This window comes from Sardina pilchardus, chromosome 19 (genome assembly GCF_963854185.1).
Source record: "Sardina pilchardus chromosome 19, fSarPil1.1, whole genome shotgun sequence".
Taxonomy (NCBI): domain Eukaryota; kingdom Metazoa; phylum Chordata; class Actinopteri; order Clupeiformes; family Clupeidae; genus Sardina; species Sardina pilchardus.
Window position 1 is genome coordinate 29,959,620 of NC_085012.1, and position 18,001 is coordinate 29,977,620.

At 42.1% G+C, this 18,001-nt stretch overlaps 1 protein-coding gene across 3 annotated transcripts in view; it reads right to left on the minus strand.

Moving 5' to 3' along the window:
- Window positions 1-1,530: 1,530 nt before the first annotated feature.
- rreb1a (ras responsive element binding protein 1a) overlaps window positions 1,531-18,001 on the minus strand; it is a 38,732-nt gene continuing 22,261 nt past the window's right edge. For 2 of the 3 annotated variants that reach the window (XM_062520973.1, XM_062520974.1), the window contains exons 7-13: window positions 14,007-14,157; window positions 12,955-13,097; window positions 7,928-8,117; window positions 5,121-7,818; window positions 4,585-4,749; window positions 3,410-4,192; window positions 1,531-2,381 (exon numbers count right to left, since the gene is read on the minus strand). In XM_062520973.1, coding sequence (XP_062376957.1) covers window positions 1,825-2,381; window positions 3,410-4,192; window positions 4,585-4,749; window positions 5,121-7,818; window positions 7,928-8,117; window positions 12,955-13,097; window positions 14,007-14,157 — 4,687 coding nt within the window. In that variant the 3' untranslated portion in view covers window positions 1,531-1,824. The remainder of the gene's footprint in view (window positions 2,382-3,409; window positions 4,193-4,584; window positions 4,750-5,120; window positions 7,819-7,927; window positions 8,118-12,954; window positions 13,098-14,006; window positions 14,158-18,001) is intronic. The other variant, XM_062520972.1, reaches the window with a different exon arrangement.

The following is an 18,001-nucleotide window of genomic DNA, read 5'->3' on the forward strand; positions in this document are numbered from 1 at the left end:
TAGAAGACATAAAATAACAAGAGACAACCCAAACCATACACTCTATCAATACATGAAAATCAAAGTAAAGCTTTAGATCAATAGTGATTATTGCTAGGAAAAAGTCTCAGATCAAAGCTCTAAGACCATTGTGTTTGAATCCTTTTCTGCCACATATATGTATTAACACATGGCTTCTCTCCAGGTTATGTATCAACTCTATTAAGGAGTTTAATAAATATACTTAAACGTGTTTGTGTGCATTCTTGGGTTATAATACATGCACACTGTTGGTCTTTCTCCAGTTGCTCGCTCTCTCTCTTTATTCTCCCCCCCCCGCCCCACGCACACACACACACACACACACACAGTGAAGCTTTACCATAACGCAACACATACGACTGCCTTTCTGTTCAAGTTCTCAAACAAACCCAGTGCCTTTACAATGTGTGTATATACACCCTAATCATTGATGGACAAACCAAAAGGGGAATCTCATTACAGACCATCATTTCAAGAGCGCCAAGAAGAAATACCTTTTGTATTATCTTTGAAATGATTATGTCATATGGTGTGTTCTTAAACGCTCTTTTCCATGGCTTCGTATGTCAAAAGGCCAATCAGCTGTTTTGAGGTTTATGCAGTTTGAGGTTCCTTTATGAAGAGAAATGAGACTTATACATTAGGAAAAATAATGTGAAACTTAAAATTATGATTGACTAGGGTGATGAGAGGCAGCAGTACGACACTGGTCAAGTTCACAGCAAATACATAAGGGTAGTGTTCTGATAAAAAGGACAGCTATATCTTGCCGTAAAAACTGAGAGGAAACAACAGGATCTCAGGTAAGGCTTTAAGTGAAGATGTTATTGTTTTTGGAAGACAATGTTCACACAGGAAAGTGTATAGAACCAAACAAAGCAGGGAATCTAATCTTCCAAGGCAAATATTGCCCATATTTACTGCTGTAAATAGAATTTCTTTGATAATGACACAAAATAAGAAAAACACATTATTCAGTTACTCTATTCATTCATTGCACTCCAACAGAGTTCATTGGAGTCATTCTGTCAGCGGAAGTTTTATGTATTCTGTAGGCATGGAAGAGGAAGGAAAGAAGTAATATTGACCCATGTGACCAACATATATATATATATATATATATATATATATACATACACAGTATATATACACACACACACACACTGTGTTTATATATATATATGGTTACTGAGTGACATTCGTTACTGAGTGACATTCGTCATATTCATATTCGAAGGGGTCTCTTAATTTTTAATATGACCATCAACTCATTCAAATGTCAACCATAGGATGGCATCAGAAAAATGTACAGTGTCCTCTTCATTTGTTCCAGAGCTGAATGTTGTTGTTGAGCTCTTTATTGAGACCCCCCCTTCACCCATCTTCCAGTTAAGAAAATCCTTGACAAAACCTGACACAGACTTGCGTTCTTATTGATCAGCCTCTTCAGTTCCAGCCAGGCTGGATCACACACTAACACACACGCATAAATGTCATTCACACCCTCTCTAACATTAACATAGGTATTCTGTTTATTGCGTCTGTAAAGTCATTTAAAAAGATAATCATAAAATACTGAGCTTAAAAATCGATTCAGCACATACTGATACAGACAGAGCCCAAAGAAGTAGCAAGGCACTTGGAAATACCACTAAGTTCTGAAAGTTCACACGGTCGTCTGATGTGTCCCGTTTATATTAAGTTTCCACAACACTTCATTGTATGGCACAGTGTCCAGCAAATCCGCAAACGTTTCACTGCATAGAAAAAAAGAGCACCTCAAAATAAATTTGGAGTCTTCCCCTAATCCACCCTCACAAAGGGATGCTCAGCAGCTGGCAGCATGTGCTCAAGGGAAGGCTTAGCAGTGTGGATCTCAAGTAGTCCCTGGATGAAACCATTACTGGGGGTATCATCCACTGAATCCTCTGGCTCTGGCTGAGGGGAGGTCTTAGAGGGGAGAACACCTTCTTTTTGCACAGCTTCCTCAGGCATTTCAGAAACAGTATCTGGCTCAGGATCATCCTTAACCCGTGATCCTGGCTCAGCCTCAGTGCTCGAGGTCTCTGCTGGGTCCTCCACTTTGGGGGCTTCTCGAGGGTCCTCTGCAGTGCTGACTTGTGCAAGCACCTCACTTACTTTCTCAGTCGGCTCACTCTCCTGCTCCTGCTCATTGTCAGAATGGGGGCTGGTGCCAGGTTGGGAGCTCTCTCCTTCACTAGCGGAGCCCCCTGACGATGCCGACCCCCCACCATTGGTCACCTCGCTGTGAGGTTTTTGGTGGATGCGCTGGTGGCGAACCAGACTGTGCTTCAGGGTGAAGGTGCGCTCGCAAGTAGTGCACCGGTACGGCCGCTCTCCTGTATGGTGAAAAAAAAAAAGAAAAAAAATTAGATATAATCAATTCCAAAGGGCAGTCCAACTTGTCAGAAACTTGTCAATTTTATTAATTTATGTAGCACGTTCATTTATGTAACGCGTTAAGTCTTAAGGGGCTTTAGAGAGCCAATGATGGTGGTATGGAAAAAACTCTCTTTTACGTTAGAATTTGGTAGTGCTCCATCACAAGTGTTAAATGTATTACGTAGTGAATATTGAACTAAAGCTTGACTGTAAAAACTACATCACAGGATCATGCTTAGCCAGGATATCACAAGACCAAGTTCGATCTTTTAAGACTGAACATTAGTCTAGGGAGTCTGCTCTGTATTTTCTACTGTACAAGAGGCATGATCAACAGGCAGAGTTCAAATAACTGGTGTAACCAATCAGATCACCAATCAGATCAACAATGCGGGTGCGCCAGGTGGATAAGTCAGTTTGTGATTGGTCCCTGCAGCTTTGTAACGGAAGTAGGATAGAGGTTTGGAGGTTTCCAGCCAGCGCTGCAGGGTGAAATCAAATCACCGGTGGATCGGGCTGGGTTTGCAAACTTTTAGCTACATTTAAAAAGTGTCAGAGCATCGAACCAAGATACCAAAATTTGATGCATGAACATGCACAGGCGGAATTTAATTCCATTTGTTTTTCCACTTAAAAGAGGCATAACTTTTGCCAGCGGTGATTTTCAGGTTTTTAGTAAACAAAATATGAGCTTAATTGTGTTATGGCAGTTGAACACACAATCGGACTATTGTTATTATTGTGAATAAAACTGTAATATGGTGTGAAACGTAGTCATCGAGATGAAATTGTGTGGGCCGCGGTTAATTTGCATTTCAGGACAGAATTTCAGCAGTGACATATTAAAACAAAACTGTATGTGTGTGTGAGGGCTGAATACACTGATGATGAGGAAACAAACGTCATGGTATTAACAAATATGGATGCATTCTCTCTCTCTGTGTGTGTGTGTGTGTGTGTGTGTGTGTGTGTGTGTGTGTGTTACCTGTATGAGAACGCATATGTCTGGTTAGGTCCTGTAGACTCCAGAAGCGCTTGCTGCACACATTGCAGACCTTCTTCCTCTTGTCTGCCTTGATCTCCCCTCCAGTATCCCCCTCGTTGTCCTTTGGTTCTAAGCCTTCCTCATCACTCTGGTCCACCTCCTCCTCTTCCTCTGAGCCACTCTCCATACTGTTCTCCGCTGCACTTTTCTTGTCCTCCTCAGCTTCCATGTCTTCCTCCTCCTCCCTTTTTATTGCTATGCAATTGTTCTTATCTTCTTTGTAATGGCTCCCAATAATGCTCTCACAGACGTGAGCCTTCTCGTGTCGGGCAAGTGTAGCAGCATAACGGAAACTTTTCCCACAGGTCTTGCAGGTGTGCTTGGTGTCTTCTGGAGGTGGTGCTGACTCCTCTATCTCTACTGCTACATTCTTCTCACTGCCTCCATCTGCTGTGTATGTTTGGGACTGCGGTCCATGCTCTGAGAGTTTGAAGTCCATCAGTTTGCTGGCAAAATTGAAGTCTAGGCTCTTGCTGCTGTGGGCATCATCATCATTGTCATGGGTGGTAGGGAGGTTTGTGCTATCCTGTGCAAGGTCTGTCAGCATCTCAGTTTCCTCCTGCTTTGTGCAGTCTTTGTCAGCACTGGGGGTGGTAGCATCAGTAGAAATGGCTGTTGGAGGGGAAGGCTGCTGAGTTCCAGGGATGGTGAACTGGGAACAATGGTCAGCTCCACTCTCATCCATAGCTTCTGCTGTGGGGAGCTCTGTTTCAGACATACTCTCTGAACACACAGATAGAACCATAGTTAATTCAAAAATACTTTGAAGAGATATTCCTTCTATAGACATGAAGGAGAAGCATGTATAAGTATAAATATAAATGTATATGTATGAATGTATATGTACAGATGCGGACATCCTGGTACCAGAAAGTAAAAGTCTTGCCATATATTCTTTCTACCTGTGCACAGGTGATCACTAATTATCGGATCTACCAGGCTGTTAATTAGGATGAGCTGGTTTACTAAATGGTTGAATCAAATACTGAGGAGGACTTTTACTTTCTGAACTCATGTACTCTGTATATATATATATTAATGTAAAGTATGATATATATATTAATGTAAAGTATGATATATAAGTGTAAATGTATGGCTAAGGATTTAGCATGTACCTGCACTCTCAGGTGAACCCTCTTCAGTTTCTTTGACCTTTGGCAAGACACCATTGCGACGCAGCACTCTATTGGTCACGCCATGTTTACGCAACAGGTGACGCTCACAGTTAGATTTTGTGGAAAAAAAAGCGTCGCATTTGGGACATGGATATGGCTTTTGACCTGCAAGACACACACAATTACAGAAGTCTTAGAATAGTTGTTAATTTTCTAATCCTACTTGGAAATGTACAACTGATAATTTTGCAAAATTGGGCTTTAGTTTCTTGGGTACCTGAACTAAGGACTAACTAAGAGAGAGAGAGAGAGAGAGAGAGAGTGAGAGAGTGTGTGAGTGTGTGAGTGTGTGAGTGTGTGAGTGTGTGAGTGTGTGAGTGAGTGAGTGAGTGAGTGAGTGTATGTGTGTGTGTGTGTGTGTGTGTGTGTGTGTGTGTGTGTGTGTGTGTGTGTGTGTGTGTGTGTGTGTGTGTGTGTGTGTGTGTGTGTGTGTGTATGAGTGAGTGAGTGAGTGAGTGAGTGAGTGAGTGTCCTACCTGTATGTGTCAACATATGCCTCTGCAGGGAGCTGGCCCAGGGGAAAACTCTTGGACAGAAAGGACAGGTCATCTTCTGCACAGAGTTTGAGTAGGCATTCTTCTTCCCCTTTGGTGGTTGCTGCAGCTGGCTTGGAGCTGGGTTGTGCTTGCACAGCTGTTGACCTTTCTGAGGGTGCAGCTGCTGTTTCTCTTCATTCCTTTCACTTTTCTCACGTAAAACATCTCCCTCCTTCTGACCAACTTCTAAATCATCTGACTGCAGGTAGGGACTAAACTTGTTGGTGTTGGTTGTGGCTAGCATCTTTTCAATACTGGCAAATTCACCACCGGACTCAAGATCAATACTACTGCCTGTGCTTCCTTTGTTTATGTCTGCACCCTTCATGCTTTTCACAGGTCTTTTCCTGCACCTTCTAGCTGCTCCCTCCAAGGGAAGCTCATCCAACAAGCCGTCCTGGGAGGCTGACTCTACTTTGCCAGTCGAGTCTCTCTCTCTTTGCATGTTAGGGCTGCCATTGTTCTCCCTAAGAGAGTCTCTCTTCAGAAGATCCGGAGCTCCTGACACAGAGGAGATAATCTGGGCTATGGAGGCTAGTGGTGGCAACTCTTTCAGGGTGGAGGAGGAAGTGGATGAGGAGACTGGTTTGGGCAGTAGAGGTTTTAGTCGTAGGGCCCGACCAGCAGGCCCCCCTACACTGAGGGCTGAGGCAACAGCCAAGGGCGTCTGGTAGCCCCCTTGCTGCAACAACTTCTCATCCTTCTCTCTCTGTAGGGTCTGCTTCACACTGTGGTCTAGGGGGCTAATGAATGAGGTCTCCTTCTTGAACTCTCTTTGTTCCAGCGCTGAAACGGTCATCTCCATCTTCATTCGCTTCTCTGGGTTCTTTGGTATGGAAAGGTCAATAGGCTCCATGTTGCAGTCATCGGTTAATAGAGAGGAGATGCTACCCTCTACTTTTATCTGTGGCAATTCAGTATTGCTTCCTCCAACATGTTTGTTTGAAAAGTCTAGGGGCTGTTCAAGCTCCCCACTGTAGAAGCTGAGATCTTCCATCTTCACAGGGAGAATGGGCACCACAATAGGAGATGTGGAGGAGGCAGACAGGCCATTGACCGGCTGGGAATTAAGTCTTGGTTGCAAGGCAGTTCCAGCTGGTATTATAGCTATATGCTCCTCAATCTGCTCCTGGATCTCAGGGTGCCCTTTGAGTAGGTGGTGGATGCAGTTTCTCTTGGTCAGGAAAGCAGCCCCACAGCGGCGGCATTCAAAAGGCTTGCGCTGACAACCACTGTGGGTACGGAGGTGGATCTGTAGGGCTCGGTAGGTTTTCAGATCCTCCCCACAGAAGCGACAAACAGTCTCGCCGGTCCCCACCTGCTCCAGGGTGGCCTCTTGGGTAGAAACTGGTGAGAAGGCTGTAGAGGTGGAGGTGACATACTTGATATTCTTCTCAATCTCTTTTCGTGTGTTCTTCATATGCTTCTTGCGCAAATGACGCTCACAGTTGGCCTTGACAGTGAAGGGATAATGGCAGACACGACAAACATAGGGCCGCTCACCACTATGTGTGCGCAGGTGGCGAATCAGTGTGGCTTTGTCGGGTGCTACATAGTCACAAATGTTGCACTGGCGGGGCAGGATCCCCAAGTGGTAGCGCATGTGGGCTTGCAGCAAACCAGAGAAGGCAAAGACCTGGTTACAGAACCTGCAAGGATAGGATGCCTTCTGGGCCCCTGAGCCTGAGGCCTTCTTTTCTCCACCCTCAGCACCCATGCCTGCCTCACTCTTAAGTTCATTCGACTCCTGTGGCATTTGAGCATCACCCATGCAGTCTGCCTCCATCTGCATTCTTTCTGAAGACACCTGACAACCAGAGACAGCGGAGGAGGAAGACAAAGCGTTGGACATTTCCCTAGAGTTACGGAGTAGCTGACTATTTGGGGGAGGCAGATTGGGACTGATGCAGCCAAGTGAAGCCTGTTGTGTAGTGATCAGTGAGGGAGGGGTAGAAGCACTCATATTGGTCCGCGGAGTCACCAGTGGCTTGGGCTTGAGAGGAGGCATCTGCTTGTGACCAGCTGCCTGCGTAGTACTACATGGTGCCTTGGACAAGGTGGGCAGTGCAATCTGGTTAGGTGCCGCAGATGCCACCTTCAGGATCTGTTGGATGTCAGCCAGCTCTAGACCATCCTCTCCACACATGGGCTTGGCTACAGCACCCGCATCTGGCTGAAGAACAAACCCTCCCTGGAATGGCTTGAGGGATAGGATGCTTAGAGCCTCGCGCTGTGAGAGATTCTGGAGTGACAATGAGTCCAAAAGGTGAAAACCCATCCCACTCAGCCCTGTCATGACATGACCCTCTTGTGGCAAGGAGGGTGTGGGCTGCTCCACATAAATGACCCGTATGCTGTCCAACTTCGCCTGGTAAGCTTCTTCCTCAGAAGGGGTAGGCTTGACCATGGAAATGTGCTGCAGGCCCAGACAGCCCATAAAAGAGAACTGATCAGGTGATGGGGTCTCTGCTTTTTCAGCTCCAAGAGAGGGGGGAGGGTCAGGTGAGCCATCTTTTTGTATGTGGGTGTCTTTATGCAGGTCAAGAGCAGATTGAAGAGGGAAAGCCTTGTCACACTCATCACACACAAAGCGGTGGAATTTGCTGGTGCACCGACGCAAGTTGGTTTCACACCAAACCTAAAAAAATTAAAAATCACTAATTCATTACTAAAATATTAATAAGAACAAAAAGACAAGAAATTATAATGCATTAATGAAACTATATCTAGTCTAGTAGTACAATCACCTGTGCAATCTGAGGGAACTTGAGGCAAGAAAAGTCGATGAAGGCCAGGTCATTGAAACCGAGGGAAATGGATGGGTTACTCTGGATAAAAGGCTGGCCGCTGGAATCTGTGGGAAGTTGGTGGTGGGTGGTGGCATTGTGACGTAGAAGACTGCGGTGAGTGCGGAATGAGAGACAGCAGAGATCACACCTGAAGAAAAATGGCATGAATTGGCATGACTAAATTCATCAAAATCCCACTGAATGCAGATATGACAATTTGAAGGGTGTGTGCCTTAGTTTTTAAGCATGAAAAACAAATCTGCAGATATGCAGTCTCAGTTAACACATCTCGTGTCTGTGATACAAGAAACTGATGGTAACATCACATCATCTTTTTAGTCAGGTGCTGCCACTAACATACTGTATGTGGTCTGTTTTGTATGGGTGTAAATGTGTGTCAATTCTTGTCACGTGAAGTGTGTGTGTGTGTGTGAGTGTGTGTGTGTGTGAGAATGTGTGAATGTGTGTGTGAATGTGCTTGTGTGATAAGACAGCTACAGTATTACTATGGCACGGTCACTGGCACATACGGTAATGAGGCGGCTGGGGAGTGTTTGTGGCACCACCCTGTGGTGTTATCACACTGTGACGATATGCCCATGGGGAATGTAAGCTGTTTTATCATACATCCACTGTATACACACAGACACAGACATAGGGATCCCTGTATTTCCTGGTGTAACTTTGGAGCATGGTATTTAGGAACTTTGGAACTTTGGAGCATGGTATTTAGTGTATTCTAGTTTACAAATGCAACCAACTCAGCAAACAAATGCAGTGTGTGTACAACTGTGCGTGTGTATTGACATATATGTGATGTTGAATATCTGCAGCGATGCACCAACAGATTATGTGCTACAGTATGTGTGACAGGTCTGTGTGCAGTCATCTTTAATCCCATTGGAGCAGCCTACAAATAGGCAATTCTGCCCTTCCCCCACTACCATAGGAACCGTGAAGTGTGAAAGAAGAGCAGAGTATATTGTAGCAAGCAACCATGTTTGGAGTTAAACATATAGGAAAGTGTGCATATGTAAGTACTGTATGTGCATATATATAGCTCATATGTGCTAGTACAGTTCTACTGTTTCAGAAAACTCGTTGACCATGGAACCTGCGATACTGCTGCTAATATCCTCTTAACTGGCCCTCTCAGTTCCAGCGATTACCCAGGATTAGAGCTACATTTGCAGTCCCTGCCTAAAGCAAGACCACAACACACAGTCTGTGTGTTTAGTCACATTTTAAAGACTGACTGTTGTGTCTCATTCTTATTTCTGCATGTATATCTTCCCCTTTTCAAAGCATTCCTAAATAGCCCCCCATCAAGTGAAGCTGCTATGTGCAGTGATTCATGCTTGGGATTTCAGAGCAGTGGTCTGGAAATTCAGTCTCCTAGGGAACCAGTCCCACAGTCATCAACCCCACCAACAGTGGACCGCACCCTGAGGCCCTCCTTCTGTGATTCATTAAGACTTGACCCCGCCACTAACTACCACCACCCTCAACAGTATTCCACCCACGTTCTCTATCCCTTCTTTTTCTCCTCTGAGCAATGCTACCTTTCCCAGAGCATAGCCAGAAAAATGAAGGTCAGGGAAGCAAGAACTGAGGGGTGGGACTAAGAGTGAGACTTGAACAACCTTGTACATCTAGACAAATCAAAGAAGTTAATTTTCAACATATTAAAGCCTACCAGTGGCAAAAAGTCTGCAATCTGCACAAAATGTCAACAATTTGATGATATCCTGGTACAATTATGTGTTGCTGTTTTATGCTACACTGATACACTGAGTAAAAGCCTTAATCTGGCCTATGTTACAATGATTATCTTACGGCACTTTAGCACAATAGCATGTACAGTGAGGAGCACATGTATTTGATACCATGCTAAAACAGGAATATAAAATCATCATTTGACAATTGATCTTAATGCCTTAATTAAAAAAAATAGTAAAAATCAAACCGCCAAGGACACCAATTTTCTTTGTGATTGAAGAATGTATCGTAAATAAATAAATGTTTTCCTTAAATGCTAAGGGAAGGAAGTATTTGACCCCCTACAGTATGTAACCCTATGGGAATTTAACACATAGGGTTAACATGGGGGCAGGCAGATTTTTATTTTTAAAGGCCAGCTATTTCATGGATCCAGGATATTATGGATCCTGATAAAGTTCCCTTGGCCTTTGGAATTAAAATAGCCCCACATCATCACATACCCTTCACCATAGCTAGAGATTGGCATGGTGTTTTTTTCCAGTAGGCCTATTAGCCTGTTTGATTTGCATTATGAGCATCAAACAGGCTAATAGGCCTACTGGAAAAAAAATGTATTTACGATACATTCTTCAATAACAAAGCAAATTGGTGTACTTAGCGGTTTTATTTTTACTCATTTTTTTAATTAAGACATTAAGATCAATTGTCAAATGATGATTTTCTATTCCTCTTTTTAGGCAACTTTAGCATGGTATCAAATACATTTTCTCCTCATTGTAGGTACACTCAGATCACTCATCTGTAATTTCTCCAAAGCAGATCCTAGTCCCTCAAATATGTGCAAAGCCCTGAATGTTTGACATTACTGAAGGCCGTGCAGTGGAGCTTTGGGGTAAACAGCAGTTGCTGGGAGATTATGAAGGCATGCTTTGTGTTCAAGCAGACATCACTTTAACACATCTGAGCAGAGTAGCAACAGAAACCCCACCTGCCTGCTAAATGTGCCGTTAGCTGTCTACTACAATGATGTAGAACTTACTTTGTGTAGACCACTCTTAGGACTGGTTCACATAAATCCATATACTCATTACATAGTATAGTCATTCTTGAGACATTGAACAAAGCATATCCACCAAATCTATATTTTTTTATCTGTAAATGTTATTAAGGATTAATAATAGAATGCATTTCACACAAAAAAGTATTTCATTTAGTCAGTCATTACTACACCTAATGACTTGTTGGCTATGACCAAGAGTTTATCCACAGAAAGGTTCAAATTTCAATTTCAATATATCATCTAGGGAGATTTTGTAAAGACGATCGGTCAAGTCCCTTGCTTTGTCTTTATGGGGTGTCATAGGAGACTATTACAAGCTGTTTTATTGGCTAAGGGAGGCTTAAAGAAGCTATTACACACAGGGGTGCCAATAATTGTGAGTGACGTGTTTATATTAAAAAATATTGATTTCTTTATGAGATTTCCTTTTTCTCAAAATAAATTAGCCTCCCTTCCCCTTTTCCCCTCAATGTTTTCATTGTAAGTTTCATATTTAGTCAACTTTAGCAGAGGTGCCAATAATTCTGGAGGGTACTGTACATATTTCCATAGATTAGTATATAAATAACATATACTTTGTCAAAGTTTTCCTTTTTCTCACTTTTGCATCATGTTTTGTCCTAACATGTCTCAAGGGTGACTGTATAATGCTTTATGAATGCAGACATGGTTCAGTGTTACATTAGATGCTATTATCCATTGAAACATTTTATAAACATTTATCAATATGATGTTTTGAAACATTCTACAAACATTTACAAATATAACCCAAATAAATCATGTCATCACTCCATGATGCACTCACTCTTCCTTGAGAATGTTTGCATTCAACATGCACCAACACCATGTTACTGTAAATCCAAGGATGATACTTTTTGGGTCCTCTCACTCTCCACCATATAACAGAACTAACTTATTTGGGAATGCATCTTGCACATGCAAGAGAGAGACAAAGAGAGTGGCAGATTCCAGCTGGCTTGTCATTGTGTATCTGCTTTTTAACATAATAAACTTTTGAAATGATATCATGAAGGCAATAAAGACGAGGCTTCAGGTTACAACTTGCCGGGCCATTTTAGCACCTGGACTCTTCCTCTATGGAGAAATGCTGTTTAAATATGTGCAGAATTCATTTTGCATTGTTTCCTGAAATATTCAATGTCGACTTCCCTGAAAATACATTGACAGCATATGTTGCTCAAAACCTGCATACATAATTCAGAACTGGCAGATGTGAAAAATGCCCATGCGGCATGCCATTGGCACTAATGCACACCTTCATGGATGCTGGGTTTTGAACTGAGCACTTTAACCAGTTGGATATGTTGGATAGTTGAACAGTTGAATTCCCTCTCTTCTTCAGCCCAGAGGAGTCCATGATTTCAAAAAAGAACTGTGAATTTTGATTGGTCTAACCACTGAACCCTTTTCCACTTTACATGAGCTGAGGTTCAGATAAGATGGTAGCACTTCTGTATCAGGTTTAAATAAAATGTCTTCTTTGCATGGTAGAGTTTACACTAGCATTTGTGAACGGAGCATTAAACTGTACTCATAGACAATAGTTATCAGAAGTTTTCCTGAGCCTATACAATGATTTTCTGAACAGAAAAGAGTCTAACCATCTACCAAGTATTTTTTCAGCCATGTCCCTTGTTTTAAAGGTTTTTCTGGATTTTAATATTAACAATATTAATATTTTTAATATTCTAATGATAGTATGCACTGTACATGAGGAAATCCTCAAATCCTTCCCAATGTCACTATAAGAAACGTTATTCTTATATTGTTTCATCATTTGCCCACACAGGTTTACACAGAATGATGAATACCTCCACATCTTTACTTCTGGGATGTTCTTTTTTTATACTCATTCATGGTTCCAGTTCACCTAATTAGTTTTGAAATGTTCCTTCTTTTGTTGTCCATCATTGTACGTCACAACTTTTCCAGCCTTTTGTTGCCTGAACAATCCATATTACTAAATGATTGTACCATTATTTCTTAACTCTTGAATGTTACGTGTTATGATGGAGCTCTTTGAGTTTACTGCAATGATTTGAGGTTAGGGAATCTACAGCTCCCTTTTGAAAATGTGCCCTGATGTACCCGGTGCTGGTTGGTTTGTTGTGGAGCCACTAGTGCTCATCATCTTCAATGTGTAGGAGTTCATTCTTAATGTTCAAATGTCAGAGTCCAGTACCTTAGGCTAGAGTCCGGGTGTGTATCCATGTGGGTCTCTAGGTCGCTCTTACATCTGAATGCTTTCAAGCAAATAGGGCAGGGCAGCTTGTCATCTTCACCTTTGTCCTGAGAAGCATTTTCAGTATCCTTTTCTTCAGATACCTGTAGGACGGAAGGATAAGGACTCAGACAAGCATAGATAGTACGTACAGACAGACAGACAGACAGACAGACAGACAGACACACACACACACACACAGTAATTTCCTGTGTATTAGCCACATAAGCCGCATGGCAGAATTTTATGCAAGTTAAAAGAAACAAAACCTTATTAAGACCATACTAACAGGCTCCGTGTATTAACCTCACGGCTGAAGAAATGTAGCAAAATCAATGTATACGCCGTGGCTAATAGTTGGGAAATTACTGTACCCCTGTAAGAGTGACAGGAAGTGGAGAGAAAGAACCAGTGGCACTTCTTCTACAACTCAAAGACTTACTAGTGCCTATACATATAAAGCTATATTTAATTTGTCTTGTCGAGGTTACACACCCTGAATAAACAAACTAACAACAGCTGAAATATCAGCTTTAACTAATCAGTTTTGATGGTATATTCACTTATCAAGCAATTACCAAATGAAACCGGCAGTTATCTGATCTATCTAATTTTGAACGGCTATTCTTAGATAAGCTCCGTGTAGACATCTATTCACTCCATCAAACTTATTTCCGTGAATGCCGCAAATCTAAAAATAGCTGTTGCAAAAATGTTGATGCTTAAACTCAGCATGAATATTTTAAGCCTGTGAGGTGAATACAATTGTGATGGAGGAGCAAATGTTCAATCAGGTAGGCCCTGTAGCTCCTGCATACAGTGGAGACAGACCAGATGAAAGGGCAGAAATGGGGGCCATTCCTGTAATGTGCAGAGTCCCGGCCATGGAGACAACTCGGACAAGACTATATATATATATATATAGACTATATCATAATGGAGACTGGATTTGAATACTTACACACACACATTCAGTATACACATACACCTGGGTAACACATACACATACTCACACACACCATGTTGTTGTTGGCTTTCTCCGTTTGCTCTCCATCCTCATCCTGACTACCCTTCCTCTTGGCTGAGGCACGTCTGCGCTTTGTGGGAGAGGGTGGACTAATGGGAATGGGGCCGGCTGGCTCCTTGTCATGAATCTTCATATGTCTGTAGCAAAGGAATAGGACAATAAGGAAAATCAATAACAAAAAAACAGGAATGGCATGAATAAGGACTGACGCTTGATTTTACGGTTATGGTTACGGTTATGCTACTTAGCAGATGCCTTTGTCCAAAGTGATATACAAACAAAAACAATACAGTAATGAGTTGGTCCGACTATAATAAAGAGAATAGCAATGTAAACAATAAACAGTATCAATACAAGCATACCTAATGGAAATAAGCAACAATGACTATACTATGGGATGTTAATCAATAATAAAACTTCAATGTCAATTTAATCAATGGCTTAATGAAAAACAAAAACAACACTATAATATACAAACCATACTCATAAGAAACACTTAATAGACTAAGTGCATATTGAATAGATGTGCCTTAAGACCCCTCTTGAAAGATCCAAAACTATTGTTGGAGCGAAGAGAACTGGGCAACTCATTCCACCAACATGGAACCACTGATGAAAAAAATACTGAATCTGATCCAGCGTTTATAGCTGGTCCACACAGCAGACACTCACCAGAAGACCGCAGCGGGCGGTTGGGTATGCAAACCTTGATCATTGAATTCAAGTAGCATGGAGCAGATCAAGGCAGTGTCCTATAAGCTAAACTTAGAGATTTAAATTAAATTCATAAAGTCTGATCTTCCTGATGTTGTAAAGGATATACAGACATGATTTTGCAATTGAGGCTACATGTTCAGAGTTGAGTCGGTCATCAATTATGACGCCCAAGTTACATGACGATCTAGTCGGAATCAGTGAAGAAGAGTTAAGCTGGATGTTAATCTTATGGGGGAAGATTTTGAAAGGTCTCTTTTAAAGAAGAGCCGCTTCTACGGAGAGGGCATTGAATACTAATATTTGATGGAAACGGCCTTATTGGAATTATTCCAAGTGCTAGATAAGATAAGATAAGATAGGATAAGATATACTTTTAATGTCCCCCAAGGGGGGAATTTGTCTTGGGCTGCAGTCACTGCATCACACACTTACAACATACTACATAAAACATAAAATATACACAAAACAACACAGCACAGAAAGTGCACAACACAGTGTGGGTAAAAGTGTACAAATAGTACAGGCGACCCAGTCATTTGTTACTATTTAGCATCTTAATGGCATCTGGGATGAATGAGTTTTTATACCTTTTTTACCTGCAGTTCGGCATTCTAAAACGTCTACCTGAGGGTAGCAACTCTAGTTCCTGATTTAGAATGTGGGTTAGGTCATCTAGGATCTTATGTGCCTCCCTGAGCACAGATTTTTCGTAGTGACTGTAGGTAGCACTGTTCTTGGTAGCCTACAATTTTATAAGCTGTACTGATCAGACGCCCCAACATGGATTTAAGCTGAACTGATGGATTACCATACCAGTTCTGCGTGCTGTAGCGTATCACACTCTCTAAAATCATTTGGAAAAAAACAAACAGGAGTTTGCTATTGACACCATACAGTCTTAACCTTCTTAAAAAGTACATCCTTTGCTGCAACGTGGTGCAAAGGTTTTCAACATGAATGTGCCAGGTAAGGGAACAATCAATAAAAACACCCAGATACTTATATGACGTAACCTTCTGTAAGTGCACCCCTCATCTGGATACAAGACGATCAGAGCACTCAGTAACTCCTTCTTTCATCTAAGCAAAGGTAACTTCCTACTGACCTCTACAGCCTCCCTTTGTGAGCAATCCAACAGAAACACGTTTCGCCCATTAAAGGGACACTTCACCGATTAGCAGAAAACCAGTCATGTTTTTGAATGGTCGTGCATCATTCCCTCAGTTTGCCTTGAGATGGGAGAAATACGGATTTCAATGTTGGACTTCCTGCTTTCAATTATGTAAAAATCATAATTTTACATCATTGAAAGCAGGAAGTCCTATTCATGGGTTTCATTGAAATCTGGATTTCTCTCTCTCACACATAAATGCCCATAAAGGCCCAATTCAGATCTGAAGAGCCCACATCTAAACAGTCCACACACCCACAACCAATCAGGTCCATTACTATCCACACACTCTTGTCCTGTTTCCACTGTTCCACTTTTAAGGCAAGCCATGCCACTCGGTGGGCATCTCTGGGCAGTTATTTTGGACTAACGAGATCAGGTCAGGCTCGGCGTCAGGGGGGGGCCATAGGGGTCCAGGCCCGTCCAAACAGGTCTCTGTGCCCCCCCAAACAGAGTGCTCTGTAGTAGCCTATATATTTTGCAGTAAGAGTAGGCGAATTCAACTCTACTAGTGGTGAGTTTGTTGTATGAATATCCGACGAGACAATTATCCTTGCGTTAATCCCGATGCCTCTGACATGTCAAAACGAAAGTCGATTCACGACTGTGTCTGTGTAGGCTAAACTAGGCTATTTAAAGAACGAAACTCAGCTCACAGGCTATACACTTCAATACCCACGAATCCATTGTCCAAAATACTAAATGTGACGGTTGTTCATTTCGGCCAGTAGGCTAGCCTGATATTCTTGGTTAGATGCCGCCAGTCTGTCATGTTGCTGCCACTCCGGCATGCTTTTTTTGTCAGACATGCCCCTATTCCAGCATGCTGCCATCCCCACACATTTTAGTAGGCCTACCGACATTCAAACAGTCTAGTACTTTTTTTTGCAATTCTGCATCAAATTCCAATATCCTGAGAAACGTGTAGACTTATGACATCTGCAACCGCCATCAATAGGCTAATCTACCCGAGGCATATTTTTTTTTCCAACAATTGATATCCACAGCCGCTACCCATACTCATACATCACAGTAGCCTCTATGCACTATTATGCAGACAGTCGCTTGCCCTCAAAGCCCATCATGTGTATTACCTTGTGTCTTGATTGTGTGATGACGTTATGACCAGCAAAGTCAAACCAGCGAAACAGCAAACTCCATCTGGTCCAATTTGCTCATATAGGCCTATCTAGTAGGCCTATGTTTTTTTTAATAGGCTATATTGTTTTTATTACTGCAACTTAAAAAAAAAAAAGTTCGGTGGCATAATGTGCAGGCTGGCCTGGCCTCACTGGATCTCAAACCGAACGCATTCTCCGATGCGTCGACCTGCGGTAAATCTTTTTTTTAAATAAGAAGCGCTTCAATGGAGCTCTAGAAGCCAAATTTTGGACTTTTTCGTTAGAAAACAATTTAATTTGAATTATGGACTGCCTTTGAATGAAGTTTGATCGGACTTTAAGTTGAGAGAAGAAAGTTTCAAGAGGCTACCTGTTAAGAAACGCACGTTTGCCCCGTGGAAGTCATAAGAATGGTGAATTATTATTTTTTGGAAAGGATAGGCTACCTTGCACCTTGATATCTCACGAAGCCTATTGTTTGTGTGTTCTTACTTGTCCTTTTTGACCTAGGGCTATAATTACTAGAGGTGATGCATCTCTATTGAAATTCACAGGCTTCTTCTAATTATTCTTGCGTGCTTTATTCAGATCGAACCGCGCAACTTAGGCTAGCATACAAACTTGTTTGAGACGCCTGTAGGCTATTTCCCGGGCTATCCGTTTTTCATGTGAGAAGTTTATACTTTTTGAGACACCATCACTAACTCCAAATGGGGAGGTCATATTGACATAAAAAGTCAGGTTAATCTGTGTTTAAATCTGTACTTGTACAGATATCTATATCTTGTAATGTATAAATATGTCCCTCAATTGCTAAAATAAGGCTTAAAAAGGCGTTATCACCAACATGCTATCATGGTGAGGGGGAAGAAAACAGAAGGCACCATTTTAAATCATGGCATTTTCAACAATGCGGTTGGATATGTGTAGACAACTGCCATATTGGCATGACAAATTGTCCCCATACATTCC